The following is an 18,114-nucleotide window of genomic DNA, read 5'->3' as shown; positions in this document are numbered from 1 at the left end:
CATTTTTGAGTTGCTGCGGGGACATTTCGTTAAATTGTACTAGCTTGTCACATCATTAACCCCTCTGTGTGTTGGTAACTATCATTTTACTCAAATGATGTGGCAAACCTTCATTCATAACACACTCACATTGGTGTTGATAGGATTGCTCCAATTGAGAGCTGATGTGTTTTAAAAGTGCTCCTTTATTTATTTATTTATTTTTTAAATAGTGTATCAGTGGTGTAGTGAAGTATTTCGCCAATAATTGTTAGGTTTTATATAAGAGGACTTGTTTTAGAGAGGCTCCAACTGCATGTAGTGATATAATTGTAGCCAAAAAGACTGATTATTTGTAAATACCTTTTTAATCACCTGTTTTATCAACACGGTCATAAATGACAGCTTCGCTGATGCTGAAACATTAGAAAAACGGGACGTAAAATTGCTTTTTTCAGAGCGCTCGGCCCTTCTCGTTTAATGCGATCATCGGGGGGAAAAAAGTAAGTGAAGCGCGCAACCTTAGTCCCCGCTTTTATTTTGAAGGTCGTGGTTTGTACTTCCGGGGCTCGCTGCCTTCCAGGACTATTTCTTGCGCAGAATCTCTCTCCTTCGCTCCTCTTACCTCCAGCAAGCCGCAGGTTTCGTTTAGTAACTTTTCCACGGCCTTTCGAAACCCAGGTGAGCAGAATGCAAAGTCTGCACTTTTATTTTTGGTTTAATGAATAGTTTTTGTGCGTGCGCGCGCACGTATTTCTGCACGGTTTGGGGAAAATGTTTGTTTAGGAGTGAACGCAGAGGAGAAGACTGAGCTAAGAATAAGCTAACAACTCGGCAGGCTGTGCGGGTTAAGTGCTCCCACCTCCTGCTCCTCCTCCAAGTGTTTCTGTCTCTTTCTTTGTCCCTGAACTGCAGCTTCCTGCTCACGCTGCTCCGCTTTGCCCTGTTTTTCTTCACTGTAATGTTGTTAAAGGTCCAAGGTCGTTTTATGGCTAAATGACAGCAATAATAATAATAATAAAAAAAAAAAAGCATCTGTCATCTCCAGTGGGACCAGATTAAAAGTGACACAGCGTGATGATTTATGTCCCCAGATGGTTATGGAAAGCATTTCAAGCTTTGTGTTCCAGTTTAAACTCTGCAGCCAGATGGCTTTCTGGTTCTGGTCCGGATCAGAGACGTGCAGCCTGGTGTTGGGTTGCCCCTTCTTGGTTTGTGCTGATCATGGTTGCATAAGCTCTCTAAGAGGCCATTGTTCCCCACTGGCAGACCGTGACTTGCATGTGACCCCCCCCCCAGCAGGTGTTTGAATGGAGGGGGGACAAAGATTCAGCTTTCCAACCAAATAGTTTTATGTTCTAAATGTCACGCACTTTCTTTTCTTTCTTTCTTTTTAAGCCCATATCACACATTTCACTTGTTTCCTTGATCTGTTCAGGTGGTTTTAATGTCTTTTTTTTTTTTTTTAATACTTGTGATGTGTCTCCCTCAGTTATTTACCAGCATGTCTTCTGGAAACGCTCAGATTGGCAAGCCCGCCCCAGAGTTCACAGCCACAGCTGTGGTGGATGGGCAATTCAAGGAAATCAAGCTGTCAGACTACAAAGGTAACATGACGTTTATTATTGAGTTTTTTTTTTTTTTTATTATTATTTTTTATTTTTTTTTTAATCCTTGAAAATAACCACCTTGCACTGCGTGCTCAGTGTCTGGCCAGACTCGAGCCTGGATAACCGTTTCTTCCTGTGTGCCTCAGGGAAGTACGTGATCTTCTTCTTCTACCCCTTGGACTTTACCTTCGTGTGTCCGACTGAGATCATTGCCTTCAGCGACCGAGCAGAGGAGTTTCGCAGCATTAACTGCGAGGTCATCGGCTGCTCCATTGACTCCCACTTCACCCACTTGGCATGGTAAGAGGTTTTTAAGGCTTTTAAAATATGTACACACAGCTGAATCTATCTACTGTTTGTGTAAATCCTGGCTTATTTAACTTCATATTTGGGGGTCTGTTTTTTTTTTTTTTTTTTTTTTAAATGTAAAAGACTGTGAACAAATAGCAATATTCCATCCATCCATCCATTTTCTGACCCATTTAATCCCCTTTGGGGTTGCTGGTGCCTATCTCCAGCGTTCACTGGGCGAGAGGCGGGATACACCCTGGACAGGTCGCCATTCCGTCGCAGCGAATAGCAAAATTGTCCCACTTTACTTCAAAGTAAATTAGGGCTATCAGAAATGAAAGTTCTGCAACTGTTGACTGAGATGACCTCGACTGCTCTGAAGGAGCACCCACCCTGGTTTATCTGTCGTGTCGCTGCCTTCCTGCAGCTCCTGATAAGTGTAGCGCTAACGGCCTCTTGATTCAGCTCGCTCCTTCTAGAAGAAATGAGCTGAGACATTGCACAACTTGGGGCTGGACGATATAGAAAGAAAAAAAGCATATCTATAAAATATAAATCATATTGATCGATATTGATAATTATCAACAAATTTAAAACATATTTTAAGTGCAGCCCTGGCCAATTTATGCTATTGCTTAGTGATTTCTTTTTTTTTTTTTATTTTTTTTTTAGATACAGAACACACAAACACTGTATTCAAACTCAACCAACTTTTTACCAAAACTGCAAGTATTTAAAAAAAAAAAAAAAAATGGAAAAGAACGCGTGCGCTTTAAACAGTTTGATAGGGGTGGAGCGTTCCTGGGTCTGCGTTTGTGATTGGTTGGGAGGATGTAATGACTCTAAAATTAACGTACATGGCTAGAATGCAAAAGGAAGGAAAACTTATTCTATTGAACTTTTTATTGACCCTTTTTTTTTTTTTTTTTTTTTTTTCTATCCTCTATACATCTATCGATCAATATATATATTATTGAATTATCGTCCAGCCCTACTCCAACTTTCTAACTCCTGTCTGTAGGTTGAGTTGGGTTTTGCTTTTGCCCCTTGTAGCGACGTTATTGCTATAAAACCTCTACTTTGCGCCCTCTGTAACATTGCTTGGTCTAATATAGCGATTGTTGAGTAAAAGGTGCCAGTAATCTGTTGCATCGGGACATGCGTAGTTCTACATTTTCTGAACTCCTCCCCCAAATCTCTTCAGGATCAACACACCAAGGAAACAGGGAGGGCTGGGTAATATGAAAATCCCCCTTGTTGCAGACCTCACAAAGTCCATTTCCAGAGATTACGGCGTGTTGAAGGAGGATGACGGCATTGCATTCAGGTCAGTTGAAACCCTTTTTTTTTTTTTTTTTTTTTTTTAGATCAAAGTTTTTCCATGGGGTAGAGAAACATTTGCCTAAACGTTCACACAAACTTGAATCCATCCATGTGCTCTCAGGGGTTTGTTTGTGATCGACGATAAGGGGGTCTTGCGGCAGATCACCATCAACGACTTGCCCGTGGGTCGCTCCGTGGATGAGACTCTGCGTCTGGTGCAAGCCTTCCAGCACACCGACAAATATGGAGAGGGTGAGTGGCTCCGGCGTGCTCGTTCCGGTTAACCAGCCCGTGCAGTTATTGTAGACACAAGCTGAGCTTTGAAAGAAGTATTTCTATGTGGTTGATGTCGTCTACGTCTTTATTTTCCATTATGGGGCATCTAAAGACAATTACAAGGTCAGCTTTCTACCACCTGAAGAACATTTCTAGGATTAAAGGACTGATGTCTCAGCAGGATCTGGAAAAACTAATCCATGCGTTTATTTTTAGTAGAATTGATTACTGCAACGGTGTTTTTACAGGTCTGCCTAAAAAGTGGATCAGACAGCTGCAGCTGATCCAGAACGCTGCTGCCCGCGTTCTCACTAAGACTAAGAAAGTAGAGCACATAACCCCCGTTCTAAAGTCCTTACACTGGCTCCCTGTATCTCAGAGAATAGACTTTAAAATACTTCTGTTAGTCTATAAATCTCTAAATGGCTTAGCACCTAAATACATCACAGACTTGTTATCAGCGTATAAACCCTCCAGACCACTCAGGTCTTCTGGCTCCAGCCTACTCTGCATACCTAGAACCAGAACTAAACAAGGAGAAGCAGCATTTAGTTCCTATGCTCCACTTATCTGGAACAAACTTCCAGAAAACTGTAAAAGTGCAGAAAGCCTGAGTTCCTTTAAATCAAGATTAAAAACACATTTGTTTAGAATTGCCTTTGAATGTTGAAGTTAAAATGTTTTACTGTTTTCAAATGTTCTTTTTTGTTTCTACACTATCCCTACTTGCTTTTATTCTGTTTTATTTTCCAATATTTTAATCATGTAAAGCACTTTGCATTGTCTCTGTACTGAATTGTGCTATATAAATAAATTTGCCTTGCCTTGCCTTGCCTTGCCTTGCCTTGAATTTTAAATTTAAAAGTAAGCATTACCGCAATCAACTGTGAAATGCACTTGTTCTCTACAGTGATCTGGTGCACTGACTTGCTGTTGCACAGGAACAAAACCACAAAGCCCATCATGCAGTGCAGCAAATCGCCTCACCAAAAGTTCCTGCTTGAATGCAATACTAACCCTGTCATGATAATAAGTCTATTAATTCCTGGCAGTAGTGGTCTGGTGGCCCGCGTGAGGAGCTAATAACAGCTAGCGTAGCGAAGAGTAATACAGCGGTGGAAGCCCAGCTAGTGTCAGGAAGCACATGCTCAAAGTTAACATGAGAGCCAGAGAAACGCTAGGTTGGTTTAAATCCAAAGAACTCCAACCTGCAGGGGTCGTGTTTAGCTTTGACACCAATTTCATTTCTTTTCAAATGACGGCACCCGTTTGATTGGTCTGAGCCGGTAGGTCGAGGGGATATACTAGTATTATTATTATTATGCCAGTATTATATTGGTTGAAAAAGATCTCCAAATGACAATAATATGATTTATCGCAGTAAGTTTTAGGGGGGGAAAAAAATTATAGTCCAGCAAAATTTCTCGTGCCAGGCCTGTGTAATGGGGTTTAATATTTTTCCCGAAAATGAGATGTATCAAATCCCGGGAAAAGACGACGCATTTCCCGGGAATTCCTGGAAGTAGCTGTTTTTTGTAGTTATGCCTCTGGTGCCCTCTGAGGTGCGTCTGCCTTCAGCTCAGAAACACACACACACACACGTGTGCGCGTATGTCCATATATATGTCCATCTCTCTTAAGTGCTGATCTGAGATATTTGCATTTTGCCATACTATTAAACGTAAATCCACCAAAAGCTGCCATCTCCGCTAGTATTTCACCAAGCGACTTGCTAGCTTTGCTAAAGTAGCCATCTAGCGGTTTCAGACGTTTTTGTTGGTGGGCTTTCTTCAGGAACTTTACTATGCTGAGATTCTAAATGTCTGCGCAATCCACTTGTCGACGCCCAGGAACCCTGACAATCCTGTCACACAACATGCACTTTGCGTTTTCATTTTCAACCTTTTTAAAATGCTCCCATACAAAGCTGGCAGTAGACATCCTTAGGCGGTAGGCTACTGAATGCAATGTTACCCTGAGACAACAATAGACGCGCACTCCAATAGGAGCACACTGGATTATTTTTGATTTTTTTTTTTTTTCCTTTCTTTTCCCGTTTCCCGTCATAACATTTCCCGGGAATCAGGAAATAGTTTTAAACAGATTTCCCGGGAATCCCGTCTCCCGGGATTAAACCCTGCTGTGCAATAATGGGTTGACCATCATTCACATTCTGCACACCAACAACATATTTGGCCTGTTGGATGGTCTCCAACTGCTCTAATTCACCCCATGTGTTTAAATAAAAGGGCTGTTATGTTCTCAGAAATGGAGGAAACGCTAGCAAGTGTTTGGTCATCATTCTAAATATTATTCTGTTATTCAGCAACAATCTCACAATTACATGTTTTCCTTGTCTGACCTTGAGAGTGAAACCAGCAGATATAGGCTGGATTTCCAAGGCATGAACTCTGGTAACGAGAGCAGTGAGACACGCTCATAGCAGAGCTGCGTTTATGGGAGTGATAGGAATCGCTTTAGTCTTTGTCATGACATTTTTTTTTTTTTAGATATGGTGCTTTTTTTTCTTTCTTTTTTTTTCTCAGCCAGCTGTTCCATTGTGTAGCAATAGGTGAGGGGAAGTGACGCATCATTTTAGGCTTGGTTTTTTTTTTCCAGAGAAATGTTGGGTTATTCCAGCTCTATTTTAAAGAGCTGTCAGATAAGTGTAATGAAAGATTTAAGGAGTTTTGAAGTCATCTTTTATTTTCACTATATAACCATGGTACACTTTGATACATATTCAGCCCATGCATAAGGCACCTGTGTAAGGATCAGGTGGTGTCGATCAGCAGCACCTCTGTAGGAAGATCATACTTTTTTTTGTAAATCAGACACCATGGCATCCAAAGCTGGTCTCTAAGAACCAGTGTCCTGCATGGTTTGGAGCTCTAGCCGTTTCCACACACATGAACCAAATGAGTGGTTCATCGGGGGGTACCTGTAAAAACTTGATGTCGCGCTGAAGGTTTGACTCTTTGACCACCAGGAACGAGTCCAAAACGTGCACCGAACCAGTCCTACGGGTCTGCTTGTTAACACCGACCTAATACCGCGTGGATCCTAGCATCTGTAAAGCAAGTGTTTTATTTTAAATCGGCTAATTTGTAACTTTAGTTTTGTATTAGTAATGTGACAAAATTACTTATTTAATTAATTACTTATTTATGTTCTTTCAATTTCTTTTTTCAGGTTTCACTTTACACGTGTCAGCTTAAATAATAGTACATATGATTTAGTAATGGCATCAATGTGTTATTCGATCGTATGTTGCTTTATGTCTGTTTGTGCTGTTCTTTTTGCGTCTTTTTCCAGGTGATGGAGCAGACGGAGAACGTTTTATCACTCTCTCCCTTTTATCTCTTCTTTCTTTCACCTCTTCTCTTTCTTTTTTTTTCTCTTCTTGTTCTTCCTTTACTCTCCCATTGTCATGTCCATATAATTTGAAATTCTCCCAGCAGGAATCACAATAAAGCTATTTACATGCATAAATCAAGCGGAGCACTATGGCGAAAGCTGTTCGCTCCACTTGTGAAAGCAAAAAAAAAAAGCAATGTGACAAAATTCAAATAAATGCTGTTGAAGTTTTGAAGAGTAAAATGCTGCCAAGATGAAATATTTGCAGCCGTATTTCACGTTTTGGCGCTGAAACCTGTAGTACTGCAAAAGCAATGAAACAATTTACTGGGATAAAAGTGGGGATTTGTTTGCTCTGTTTTATTAACGCTTTACACGACACTAATCTGCTGTCTACTCAGTCATTTTCACAGCCTCTTTATAACCTAGAGCAGAGGCCGGGATGAACTCTTGACCATCAAACAGGGCTAGTTGTGCAACACACAATAACACAAGTTGAAGCAGAGTAAGAAAATGCTGGTGTCTAAGGAGTTATAAACATTAACAATCTGTTGCACATGTACTGAACAACTAAAGCTTTTTATCTGTCTTCACAGATTAGCCAACATCTTTTATTGGTTTATCCTTCTGAACGTTCACACATGCACTTTGTCCTCTGATAACGTGGTTTATCAACCAACTGGACGTAAACTTTATCCCTCTTCTGTCTCCGCACAGTTTGTCCTGCCGGCTGGAAGCCTGGGAGCGACACGATCGTCCCCGACGTGGAGAAGAGCAAAGCTTTCTTCTCCAAGCAGTAGATTCCCAAGAGCTTCTGTCCATCTGATTCTTCGTGAGCTCAGCACTTGTTTTTTTTTTTTGGTTTTTTTTGGATCAGGGGTTATCCCTGTGAAGCACTAAAGCGTCCAGATCTAACCCATTAGAACAAACTATTCAACTTGTTAAAGCTCCTCTGCAACTGTTATCCTTGTATGTTCACGCTACAGTTGATGGGATAACCTCATAGTCTCACGCACTGAAAGTTTATAGTTTTGTTCCCCCCTCTTTATTTTTTTTAATTTTTTTTAAAGGTTATATTTTTCCCCCTGGTTTCATTACCAATTTGTTACCATCTTTATTAAAACATTAGAAAAACTGTACTGTGGGTGTGTTTCTTTTTCTTGGATGGCAATTCATCAACATCCTCTAGGTGGCAGCAAAACTCTAAATCTGATAACACTAATCTGAATTATAAAGGTTGCTTTTTTTTTTTTTATTTATTTTTTTAAATTGGACCTGATGCAGTTGAACAGCTTTGCCTGGCACAAGATCACAGTACGTCACGGAGCTGCCAAGCCTTGGTTAATATTGGAGTTATTGTGGTGGTTGACTCAGCAAAACAACCTGCTGTTGCCAAATGGCTCCAGTTCCTGTTGGGAAAGATTGGATAGTTGGATTTAAGGTTTATACGTGACTGATTATAGCTCTGTGTTTATAATCAAATGTTATCCTAAATGTAAGGAATTTTGACAATATGGGGCTTGTTTATGAAACCATAAGCTGGAAGAAGTACATCAATTGAATAAATAGCTTGATTTGCCAAGGAAAAATGGGGCAAATACATGTAAATGTATCAAAGATCTGCTTTACAAAATATTTCAACATTTAGCCTCTTTTAAGTGTGCTACAGTACTTTTGTGTTTATTTTGTTAACACAATTGACATCTGCATGGATAAGATTCTGTTAAAAATCACTGGTGTGAGTGGCAGTCGTATACAGAAAATAATAAATTATGGGACTACATGGTAATGAGTTAAACTTTTTAAGCAACAATATTGACATTTTAAATGTATATTTCTCCATTTATTCACAACTGTGTTTTTTTTTTTTAAATACAAGGCTTTTGTTCTTGGCACTAAGGATTCCTGTATTCCAATGCCAGATTTGATCCAGTGGCCTGGATAGAAGACTTAAATTAAATTCTTTCATCCTCTCTAGCTTTTCTTTCTGGCAAGTTTTACAACTTAAATTGTTTGGAATGTGTTTTCTTATTTGAATTTGACAGCTTGTTTTGAGTTATTCGAATAATTGCCAATTGATCTACTCATGTATTTTATAAACACCAAATTAAATGAGTAAACTCGATAAAATCCAGATTTCATTTTACACAACAATGCAGCTGGGCCCAACCTGAACAATTAACTTTCAAATTGGACGTTTTTCGCCTCGGGTTTGTTTTTCTTCCCCCGCCAGCTTTCCTTTCCGACACATTTCTAACTTAAAGCTGATTACGACATGTTTTCACGGAACTTTTTTTTTTTTTTTTTCTCAGCCGTTTTATCACCAGGCTTGTTTTGGGAAACTGAAAGCAGAATGAGGGGAAACTCCCTTCACTAGAATAAACTCATTGACAAACCTCTCGGCTGTGGCGTAAAGGGGAGACAGCAGCCTCTGCCTGGCAATGTAGGAGGGAGTTCCCGGAAACCTTGGCGTGATATGACGTCCGCACGCAACGTTTACCATATATGGGGTTACGCACGTACGTCAGTGAAGGGAGGGGGGGGGGGGAAAGTCCTACGCTGGGACGTTTAGCAACTCTTGGTGTAACAAACTTCTGATCAGTGACAATAGTGCGGTTGTGTTTACGAGAAATACGGCGGCGTAATTTTTTTTTTCTTTCTATAAAAGAACAGACATTTATAAGCAGCATGTTATTTTTAATTACGTATTTTCTTTTACTTAAATAGTATTGTACAGGTAAAAAAAAAAATGAAAAGAAACACAAATAACTTATACACGTAAAAAGCATCACAAAAAGGGAAAACAAAATGTAAACAGGAGGAAAGCCAAGACGACACTTTTAAAAAAAAAAACGTTTTCAAAAATGCCCCTAAGTGTTTTTTTCTTTTAGGCTGATTGTATGATTTCTTGTCTGGCTTTATTTTCTCTCTTTAAAGTCACTTATGATTCAGTTCTCATACACTCAGCGTATAAAGTCTTGTGTTTTTCAGTGCAGTTTTTTGTCCAGTGTCCATTAAAAAAAAAAAAAAAAAGTGCATAATTTCTTCAGTAAGACTTCACTTTGGGCGCTAACATGAGCTGGCAGCCACTGCTCACATGAGTCATGACTTTCTGTTTGAGCTGGGCCACCTGCTCCCGTAGACGGGACGCCGTGCTCGACAGCCCCGCGTTGTCCGTTTTCAGCACCTTCACCTTGTCCTCCAGACGCGCGATGCGCTCCAGCTTGCGCCTCCGGCACTTGGACGCCGCCAGCCGGTTCCTCAGCCGCTTGCGCTCCGCCTTGATCCGCTCCTGGTTCTCCATGTCGAGGGGGGACATCGGCGGGGAGCTGTTGTCGCTGCTCTGCATGTCGGGCACCGTCTGCGGCTCCTCCTTCAAGCCCCCGTAGCGCGGCGAGTGGATCCCGGCGCCGGCGAGCGGGTGCTGGAAGTGGTGGGAGCCGTGCGCCACCGCCTGGGAATGCTGGTGGTACTGGTGGTGCGGCAGGTAGCTGATGGTTGTGGACGGGTAGCTCGCCGAGGAGGTCAGGCAGGGGTTCGTGGTGCAGCTGCTCAGGGTCGTGTACTCCAGCGACTCTGGCTGCATGGCGTGGGCGAACACGCCGCCGGGAGCCGGGCAGGCGAGCCCGCCGGCGCCGATGGAGACGTTCGGGGGCGCCATCTGGTTCATCTTGTGCAGATCGTCCAGCGCTTTGACGAAGCCGTCGGCGAACACCTCCTGGTCCTCTGTGATGCCGCGGTTGTAGAGGTACTGGGCCGGGGTCGGCGTGGTGAGGACCCCGTTGCTGCTCTGGATGATCAGCCGCTCGAGTTCGGGCGAGGCGAGCTTCAGCGAGCCCACGTCCGCGGTGCCCGCCGGGTAGAAATCACTGTCAGCGCGCAGGTGCTGAGTCTTGAAGCTCGAGGTCCGATAGGAATCGGAGAAGTTCAAGTTCATATTCTGCTTTAGCAGCTTGTAGTCTGGCAGCGCTGCGCCTGGATGGCCATAAGCAGAGAGAAACGAGTCGTCATAAAAAGGCTGTTCCATTATTGTGGACATATTGTGTGTTTTTCTTTAAAAAGGAGAAGAAAAAAAACAACACACAGGCAAATACAAGAGAGCGCTGCAAGCGATGCCGCCGTGTCCCAAATGTGCCAATCTCCAGCGCAAAGTCCCGCTGTATCTATTCAAAGCTACGAAAAACAGCAAAACTTCCAAAATATTGGGAACTGTACTGTACCAAGTCGTCGGTTTGTACCTTTGGGTGGATTCAAAGCGGAGTCCAGAGATTTACTCAGATGTTTTCATTCCTCTTCTCTCTCTTTCTCTCTCTGTGTCTTAACTTGTCCTCAGTTTCCTTATTACTGGCAGCGGCCGAGGCGCTCCTTGGCGTTTTTAAAAGAGCGACTCAACAGACGCCCGCTGATTGGTCGATTCAACAAAGGCCCCGCCCCTCGCGTTCAGCTTGACGTTGTTGCCAGTAACAAAAGTCCATAAACAAGACAAGAGGAAAGTCGATCCAGGTAAACAGAAGACTATTAACTTAAATCCACATTTATATTTTTATATATATTATTATACTATAATGTGTATATATATAAAATATATATATATATATAAAACAAAGGGGTGTACAATGTGTTGAAAAGAGAGCCTAATAGATCCTGGCACGATCAGCCTTTCTTGAAACCAGTTTTCCTCCGGTCCGAGGATATATACCCTGGCGCTGAGTCATGGATGCCTGCCTGATACGGGCCGCTCCATATTTGGGTATCCTGGAGCACCAGTTCCTGCCTGGAGCAGGAAGCCAATCCCATCCTGGCCCTCTTCCAGCTCCTGACAGGGATGTGGGTGGTGGTGGTGGTGGTGAAGGAGGAGGAGGAGGAGGAATAGGAGGAGGGGGAGGAGATGTAGGAGCCTACTGCTGCCCTCCTCCAGCCAGAGGGCAATGGCAGGATGGGTAACTGACAAACAGGTCCATAGGTGCCCGGGAAATACTTGGGATGTTTCAGAATAAACTCCTAAGGTTAACAAAGGCCGCCGCTACCTACTTAGAACAAAACAAAACATAAGGGGATGTCTGGTTGTGTCTTATAAATGCACGTTTGCCTTATCATAGCTTGAAGCGTTCCTGCGCGAGCGTGAACACATGACAGGGCCGCTTAGGTATTTGTGACGGAGGACCTATTCCCTGAGCCGAACACCTGCTTGAATAAAAAAAAACAAAAAAAAAAGACATTTTGCGGTGCCCGTATGGTAATGACCTCTGAATCAGTCCCCAGAGGGCCACACACCCACACTCCCTCAGCTTTCCGATTATTCCAGCATCCAGGGCCCGCTTTGAAAGGGGCGCGTGCTGGTATAGATTTGCCCGCGTTTCTTATTTCGTCCGCTCAAACTCTTGAGATCAAAAAGCGGAACGAGCTCTTGTTGCTTCATCGGCCGCGTTTGACGGCGCCGATTTCAGTTTTGGACCCACATATGAAACCGCCAGCCTGGTCAAAAACGCACCAGCTCTCACTGTTTAGTGTTTTTATATCTTGATACTAGCTCTAGTGTTTATGTAACAAGTCCGCTGTAGAATCTCTTCATCGTACAGGCCCTTCACAAGAAGCCCGTATCCTAAAGCTACTTCATGTAAAGCATCTGGTAGCAAAGCACGCCTACAGCAGCGCGTCCTTTAGATCAAAATACACTTTGCCTTGCAAAAGTATGCACAGCCCTTTGAACTTTTTCACATGTTATTTGGATTTCATGTAATATCATTTACAAAGCAGAAGGAAAAAAGACAAAATATGCTACAGAAAGGGATAAAAAAAAGACATCTAAATGTCTCAAACATGTATCAAGTCCTTTTGAAGCATTACTTTCTACTTTTTAGGTATGCTTTGCACATCTGCAAACTGACATGTTTGCCTACTTTCTTTTGTTGCGCCTGTGCAAAATTGCTCACGCTTAGTCAACACGTAAAAATCATAAAATCGTGGTGTTTTTTTTTTAAATTCAGCCCCACTTACTCTGACATCTCTAAAGAAATCCAGTTTAGCCAATTGGCCTCAGAAAAATAACCCTGGATAATCCATCCCTCTTCCCAGATTAATAGTGACGGAGAGCGCAGCAGGGAAAACGTGGCAGATAATGCTTTAATTTCATAAAACCTCTTTGTTTGACACAGCATTTAAGGCTTTCTTGTAGTCGCACGTGTAAAAGAGTGTTTCTGTTTGGATCCACAGCCATCAAAATATACAAATTGATATACGGTAAACTCAGCGCCGGTATGAGTCACTGTTATAGAGAAAACACCAGAGGCTGAAAAACTACCACTCTGGTTCTCTTGTAGCCTATGGGAGGAACTCCAGAAACACCCGATCCTGTGCGTTTCTCATAATGGCTCCAGCATCTGTCTCTGCCTCCCTCACACAATTAGAAAATTCCAGATAAACGCTGTCAGATAACCCCAGCGAGATCGCTGCGGCATCATCGGTCTTGTATCAGATCTCGGCACGTCGTTTTTGTCACACGCTGAGTAATGATATCTCACCGGGTTTTTATGGGTAAAAATTGGGTCTGTGACGCTCCAGTGTCCCATTTTAAGCCCATCTTGTCATGATTAGTTGTCACGCGGCCCAAACTCTTTTCCACACTCCCTCCCTAAAGCAACGTGACGCATTAAATATTGTCCGATCTGGTCAACAGTAATCAACCTTTAGCGTTTTACACATTTTGTCACGTTACAACCACACACTTCAATGCATTTTGTAGGCATTTTATTGGCTGGCGCGGATAAATGGGAGAGCACAAAATAAATATTTGCAGTTTTCAAATTTAAATGGGAATTTAAATTTGAACTGTGAGAGGCTGCAAAAACCTGAGACTGGAGCCGTAAAGAGCCCCGAAAGTCCCTCCAGAGCCACACTGGATCGATTTAGATCAAAGCATGTTCATGTTTTAGAATGGCCTAGTTAAAGTCCAGGGCTAGATCCAGATGAGAATCTGTGGCAAAGCTTGATATATGGCATTGAGTCAATTTTTTAAAAAAGAATAATGGGGGAAAAATGTCCGTCTCTCGGTTTGCACATCTAGAAAAGACACACGGAGTTGTAACTGTATTGGTAGGATCAGGGGCGGTTCTAGACCAAATTTACCAGGGGGGCCAAGGTGGGGCCAGTGTTTTTTCACAGGGGCACAGAACAAAAAACAATAAAATGGCAGTATTTAACTGTGTAATAATATTAAGTGAGGCACTTGTGGCTCTGGAACTGCAGGTTTCAGAACCCTGATCTAGCAGTTGAAAACTTTGCCCCCCTGCTCAATACGGCTAAAGCTAAACGTGAAACATCTTAAGTTTTAAATTATTTTTAAAGTAAAGCTGTATAGGTAAAAAATAATATTGGTCAAAGTGACCAATAAGTTATGGTTTCTTTGCCATTGCAAATAGTTATGAGAAGTTTATTTAACATCATGCTTTTAGTACAGGGGCCATAACAGGGGCCAGGGCCATTTCTGCAGGGGCATGGGCCCCTGTTGGCCCCTGTCTAGAACCGCCCCTGGGTAGGATAAAGTATAAATCGTGGACTCGTCAGGGCTTAACACAAACAAATGGCACACGGATTTTTGTTTGCAAAATATTTTCAAAGCCATGTCTCGCTTTCATTCCACCCCACAATCATGGGGTATTTTGTGTGGGTCTATCACATAAAATCCCATTAATATACATTGAAGCTTGTGGTCGTACCGTAAATTTGACAACAAAAAAAAATGTAAGGAGCATGAATACATTTGTGATGCAATACTTTTTTTTGTGTGTGTTTTGTTTAGCTTTTTTTGCAAGAATATCTGACGCAACATCAACCGCAGCTTTCGGCATCCTTCCGCCTGCCTGCGAGAGTCGAGGGTTGGGGCCCCCCGAGTCACGCAGTGGTCAGCGAGGGCCGAGCTCCTCCCATTGAAACCTCGGTCAGATGCGCGGCTCTGGCTCTCCCGTCAGGGAAGACGAGCATCAGGGGGGGGGGAACAGAAATGCAGAAGTTGTTTCAGGGAAACGGGCTGAAGTATCTGTCACTGGTCAGTTCCAGTTTCAGAGTGACCTCATCCGCTTTAAAGGTCACCAGAGTCCTGATCATTTTTTTTTAAGGAATGTCTCATCGCATCGTAGAACATTCGTTTTTCTTTATTCATCTGATAACAAGGCATCTGAGGATACGTGACCTCTTATCTGAGACCGCAATCAGCGCGCTTGGGCTCTAAACCCCTTTTTATTTTTGTTCACATGAACATAATTATATATAGCCATGGGCAGAAATTCAAAGAAGCAGAGTGCAAACACCTCATACAAGCAATTCTGTCACTTTCTTTGAACACAGGTATGATTCACGTTGACAGATAAGACCACGGAGCACAATGAGAGGGAGAGAAAAAAAAGCCCATGAAAGTAGCAGAGGAGTGTGTAGGTGCAATCAGCCGCAGTGGAGCCGACAGCGCCTGGGGCTTAGTCTTATAAAGACGCTTTTTGTGTTCTTTAATGGCCATTAGCAAAATCGCGGCGGGACATAAAGGTCGCCGGCTGAGCCCTGGAGGAGAGACTGAAGGCAGGTGAGCCGAGCGAGGCAGCCGCCCGCAGGTGCACCTGGGGGAAAATTGGCGTTTTTATCACTTTTCTGCTGCGCGAAGGCATCTTTGAAGGAAGAAGAAGAAAAAAAAAAGGTCTGCAATGTGAGCTCCAAATCTGTAATCATGAATCATACATTCAATTTTTTTTAATTTTTTTTTACAGAGAATTCAGCGATCTGCTCTTTGAACCTAGAGATAACGCACAAGCAGCTTGTTTGAAGCACCGCTGACAGATAATTTAAACTGGGCGTGAAGAGAACAGAACTAGGTCAGATTTTTAAATATTAAAATACTTCCCACCACTGCAGCCTGAGTTCTAAACAAACGGTGCTGGGAAAACGTATTTCCCCCTTTCGAATTTTTTTCTGTTTTTACTTGAACATGCTAGATGATCAGATACGTTTTATTTACAAGCATAGATAATCTGAGCGAGTGCAACACGCAGTTTTTATATGGTGATTTCATCTATTACAGAAAATTACTGCCCGAACCTTTAAAGTAAATAAATCACCTAAACAGAACCTGTCTGACAGCGTGAAGCAGGCTAAAAGATCTCGAAAAGTATGAAAATAGAAAACATTGAACCACGGTGAGCCGTCCCAGGAGTGGCCGGCGCTGCCAAAGTTGCTCCAAAAGAGCGCTCACGACTCATGCAGGAGGTCACAAAAGTACCCAAAACAACATTTAAACCAATGCAAGCCTCACCTGCCTCAGTTAAGGTCAGTGTGGATGATTCACCAAAATAAAGAGACTGGGCCAAAATGGCATGCATGGCAAAACCCCCTAGATAAAAACCACTGCAGCCCAAAAAGAAGAGCAAGGTCCTTTTACCATATGTAAAAAAAACAGTTAACGATCCCCAAGATTTGAGGGAAGATAATCTATAGGATGATTAGATAAAAGGGGAACATGTAGGAAGCTGTGTGTGATGTGACCACGTGACATAAAGACCACATTATACCGACAGTCAGGCATGGTGGTGGTAGTGTGATGGTCAGGGTCCGCCTTAATGCCTCAGGACCTGGAACCATGACGTTTACTCCCTGCCCTAAAAAAGAGAGTGTCTGGCCATCAGTTTGAGACTTTAAGCTCAATTGGGTTTGGCTTATGCAGCAGAACGACGATCAGAAGCACGGCAGCAAGACAATGGAAGGTTCTGTAGTTTTTCAGACGTGGCGTGACCTTGAACAGGCCGTTCACGCTTAAAGAAAAAGCCTCCAGTGTAGCTGCATTAAAACCATCCTGCAAAGAGAAGTAGACCAAATGGTGGGAAATACTAATTTCCACTTACTGTAAAGGCTTGATGGCAGACGATGCTACCAAAGGGTGGCACAACCAGCTATTAGGTTTTTACGCTGACACTTTTTAAAACAATGCCAGATCGGTTCAGATAGCTTTTTTTTTTTCTTCCTACCAATAAAAGTAAACCACCATTTAAGAATCGGGAGTCTTTATCGTAAATATGCAACAATGATGACATTTTGGGAGGCCGTCAGCTCTGAATGCACACAGACACAAATCAATGGAGAATGAGCATCCACAGTGTTTTGTCTGATGTTAAAATTGAAAAAAAAAAAAAAAAACAGTTTTGACAAAAATGTAACAAAAAATCTGACCCGGGGCGGGGGGGGGGGGGGGGGGGGGGAGTAAACTTTTTCCACAGCTACAGAGCATGTTGTCCTCGCTCGTCACCTTTCTTTGCAAAAACTTTTAGCAGAAAAGGACAGAACTCCAGAACGCCCCGGAGCCGCCGATGTTCATTTGGCCGTCATCGCAACGTTAGAAAACTCTCTCCTCCCCGTTCCGAGACACTTGCTGACGTTTCTTAAACAAACCAGAAGTAATGCCTCTCCTGAGTCTTTGGCAAGGTCTCCCGCGTTGGAAGCTCGATGACCTGGAAGCGGCCCGTGGTTGTGGGTGAGTCAGGTAGAGAGGGACGTCGGTCGGGGCGAAAAGATGGCCGCCGCCCCTGAAGGAGAGAGGACAGCTCATCACCTCGCGCAGCACATTAAGTCCAAACACGCTTAGTCCTTAAAGACTGCGCCGATGAAATTAACGCCGAGGAGCAACCTTTAGAACATGAGGGGAACCTCGTGTTCCCATCTTTCCCAACAACCCCCCCCCCCCTTCCCCCCCATGCTTCCTCCCCTTCATCGTTAGTTGGCTGCCTGTGGGAATTGAACCGCCTTGCGCATCTAATCGTTTTAATGAAGACATCTTTTAATCAGTGCCTTCTCCGTCTGTAGCTCGCAGATAGTGCCAAGCAGCCTCGTAGCGACGAGGGACCTTTAGCACAAGACATGATGACTGCTGAGGCCAAATGAGCGTGGCAGGAAAAGACAGCCGGACCAAGCTGTCCCCCCGGGCTGACGCGGCGCATATGGAGCTGTCCTTCCCACTTCCCCCTCCGTCCACACGGATGCTTTATCTCCATGCCACTCTGCCGGTCTGGAATATAAAATAAAAAATAAAATGGTGGGAAGTAGGGCAATTAAAGCTTATCTGATATTACATGCTCATTTAGTTTGTTAGCGGAGCTGGCTGTCTTTTCAGCCACTTTGTTTTGAGCGGAGGACCAAACCATGCTTGTGTGATGGTGCTAATTGAAAGAGATTACGTAAGGCAGCAACATGAATAAAGTTGTCTGAGGAACATGAGACATCGACCAAAATCGTACGACAATCACTG

At 43.1% G+C, this 18,114-nt stretch overlaps 2 protein-coding genes across 2 annotated transcripts; one reads left to right on the top strand and one right to left on the bottom strand.

Moving 5' to 3' along the window:
• Nucleotides 1-519: 519 nt before the first annotated feature.
• Nucleotides 520-7,964, top strand: prdx2 (peroxiredoxin 2). The gene is made up of 6 exons (XM_012870171.3): nucleotides 520-660; nucleotides 1,472-1,586; nucleotides 1,736-1,889; nucleotides 3,085-3,207; nucleotides 3,325-3,455; nucleotides 7,554-7,964. The coding sequence occupies exons 2-6, from the start codon at nucleotides 1,484-1,486 to the stop codon at nucleotides 7,634-7,636; spliced, it is 594 nt and encodes a 197-aa protein (XP_012725625.2). The 5' UTR covers nucleotides 520-660; nucleotides 1,472-1,483; the 3' UTR covers nucleotides 7,637-7,964.
• Nucleotides 7,965-9,752: 1,788 nt separating this feature from the next.
• Nucleotides 9,753-10,852, bottom strand: LOC105931485 (transcription factor jun-B; the record flags this gene model as incomplete). The annotated part of the gene is given in 1 exon segment (XM_021320323.2): nucleotides 9,753-10,852. A coding segment is annotated over 1 exon segment (970 nt), but the record flags the coding sequence as incomplete, so codon positions are not given.
• Nucleotides 10,853-18,114: the final 7,262 nt, after the last annotated feature.

This window comes from Fundulus heteroclitus, chromosome 5, assembly GCF_011125445.2.
Source record: "Fundulus heteroclitus isolate FHET01 chromosome 5, MU-UCD_Fhet_4.1, whole genome shotgun sequence".
NCBI lineage: Eukaryota > Metazoa > Chordata > Actinopteri > Cyprinodontiformes > Fundulidae > Fundulus > Fundulus heteroclitus.
Note: the sequence above shows the minus strand (reverse complement) of the source record. Positions and strands in the feature narration are given on the sequence as shown.

Bases quoted from the DNA above. Each gene is read 5' to 3' on its own strand.
- prdx2 (XM_012870171.3), top strand. From the start codon at position 1,484: ATGTCTTCTGGAAACGCTCAGATTGGCAAGCCCGCCCCAGAGTTCACA. The intron at 3,208-3,324 runs GTCAGTTGAAAC...ATGTGCTCTCAG, and splicing joins GATGACGGCATTGCATTCAG to GGGTTTGTTTGTGATCGACG. The intron at 3,456-7,553 runs GTGAGTGGCTCC...GTCTCCGCACAG, and splicing joins CACCGACAAATATGGAGAGG to TTTGTCCTGCCGGCTGGAAG.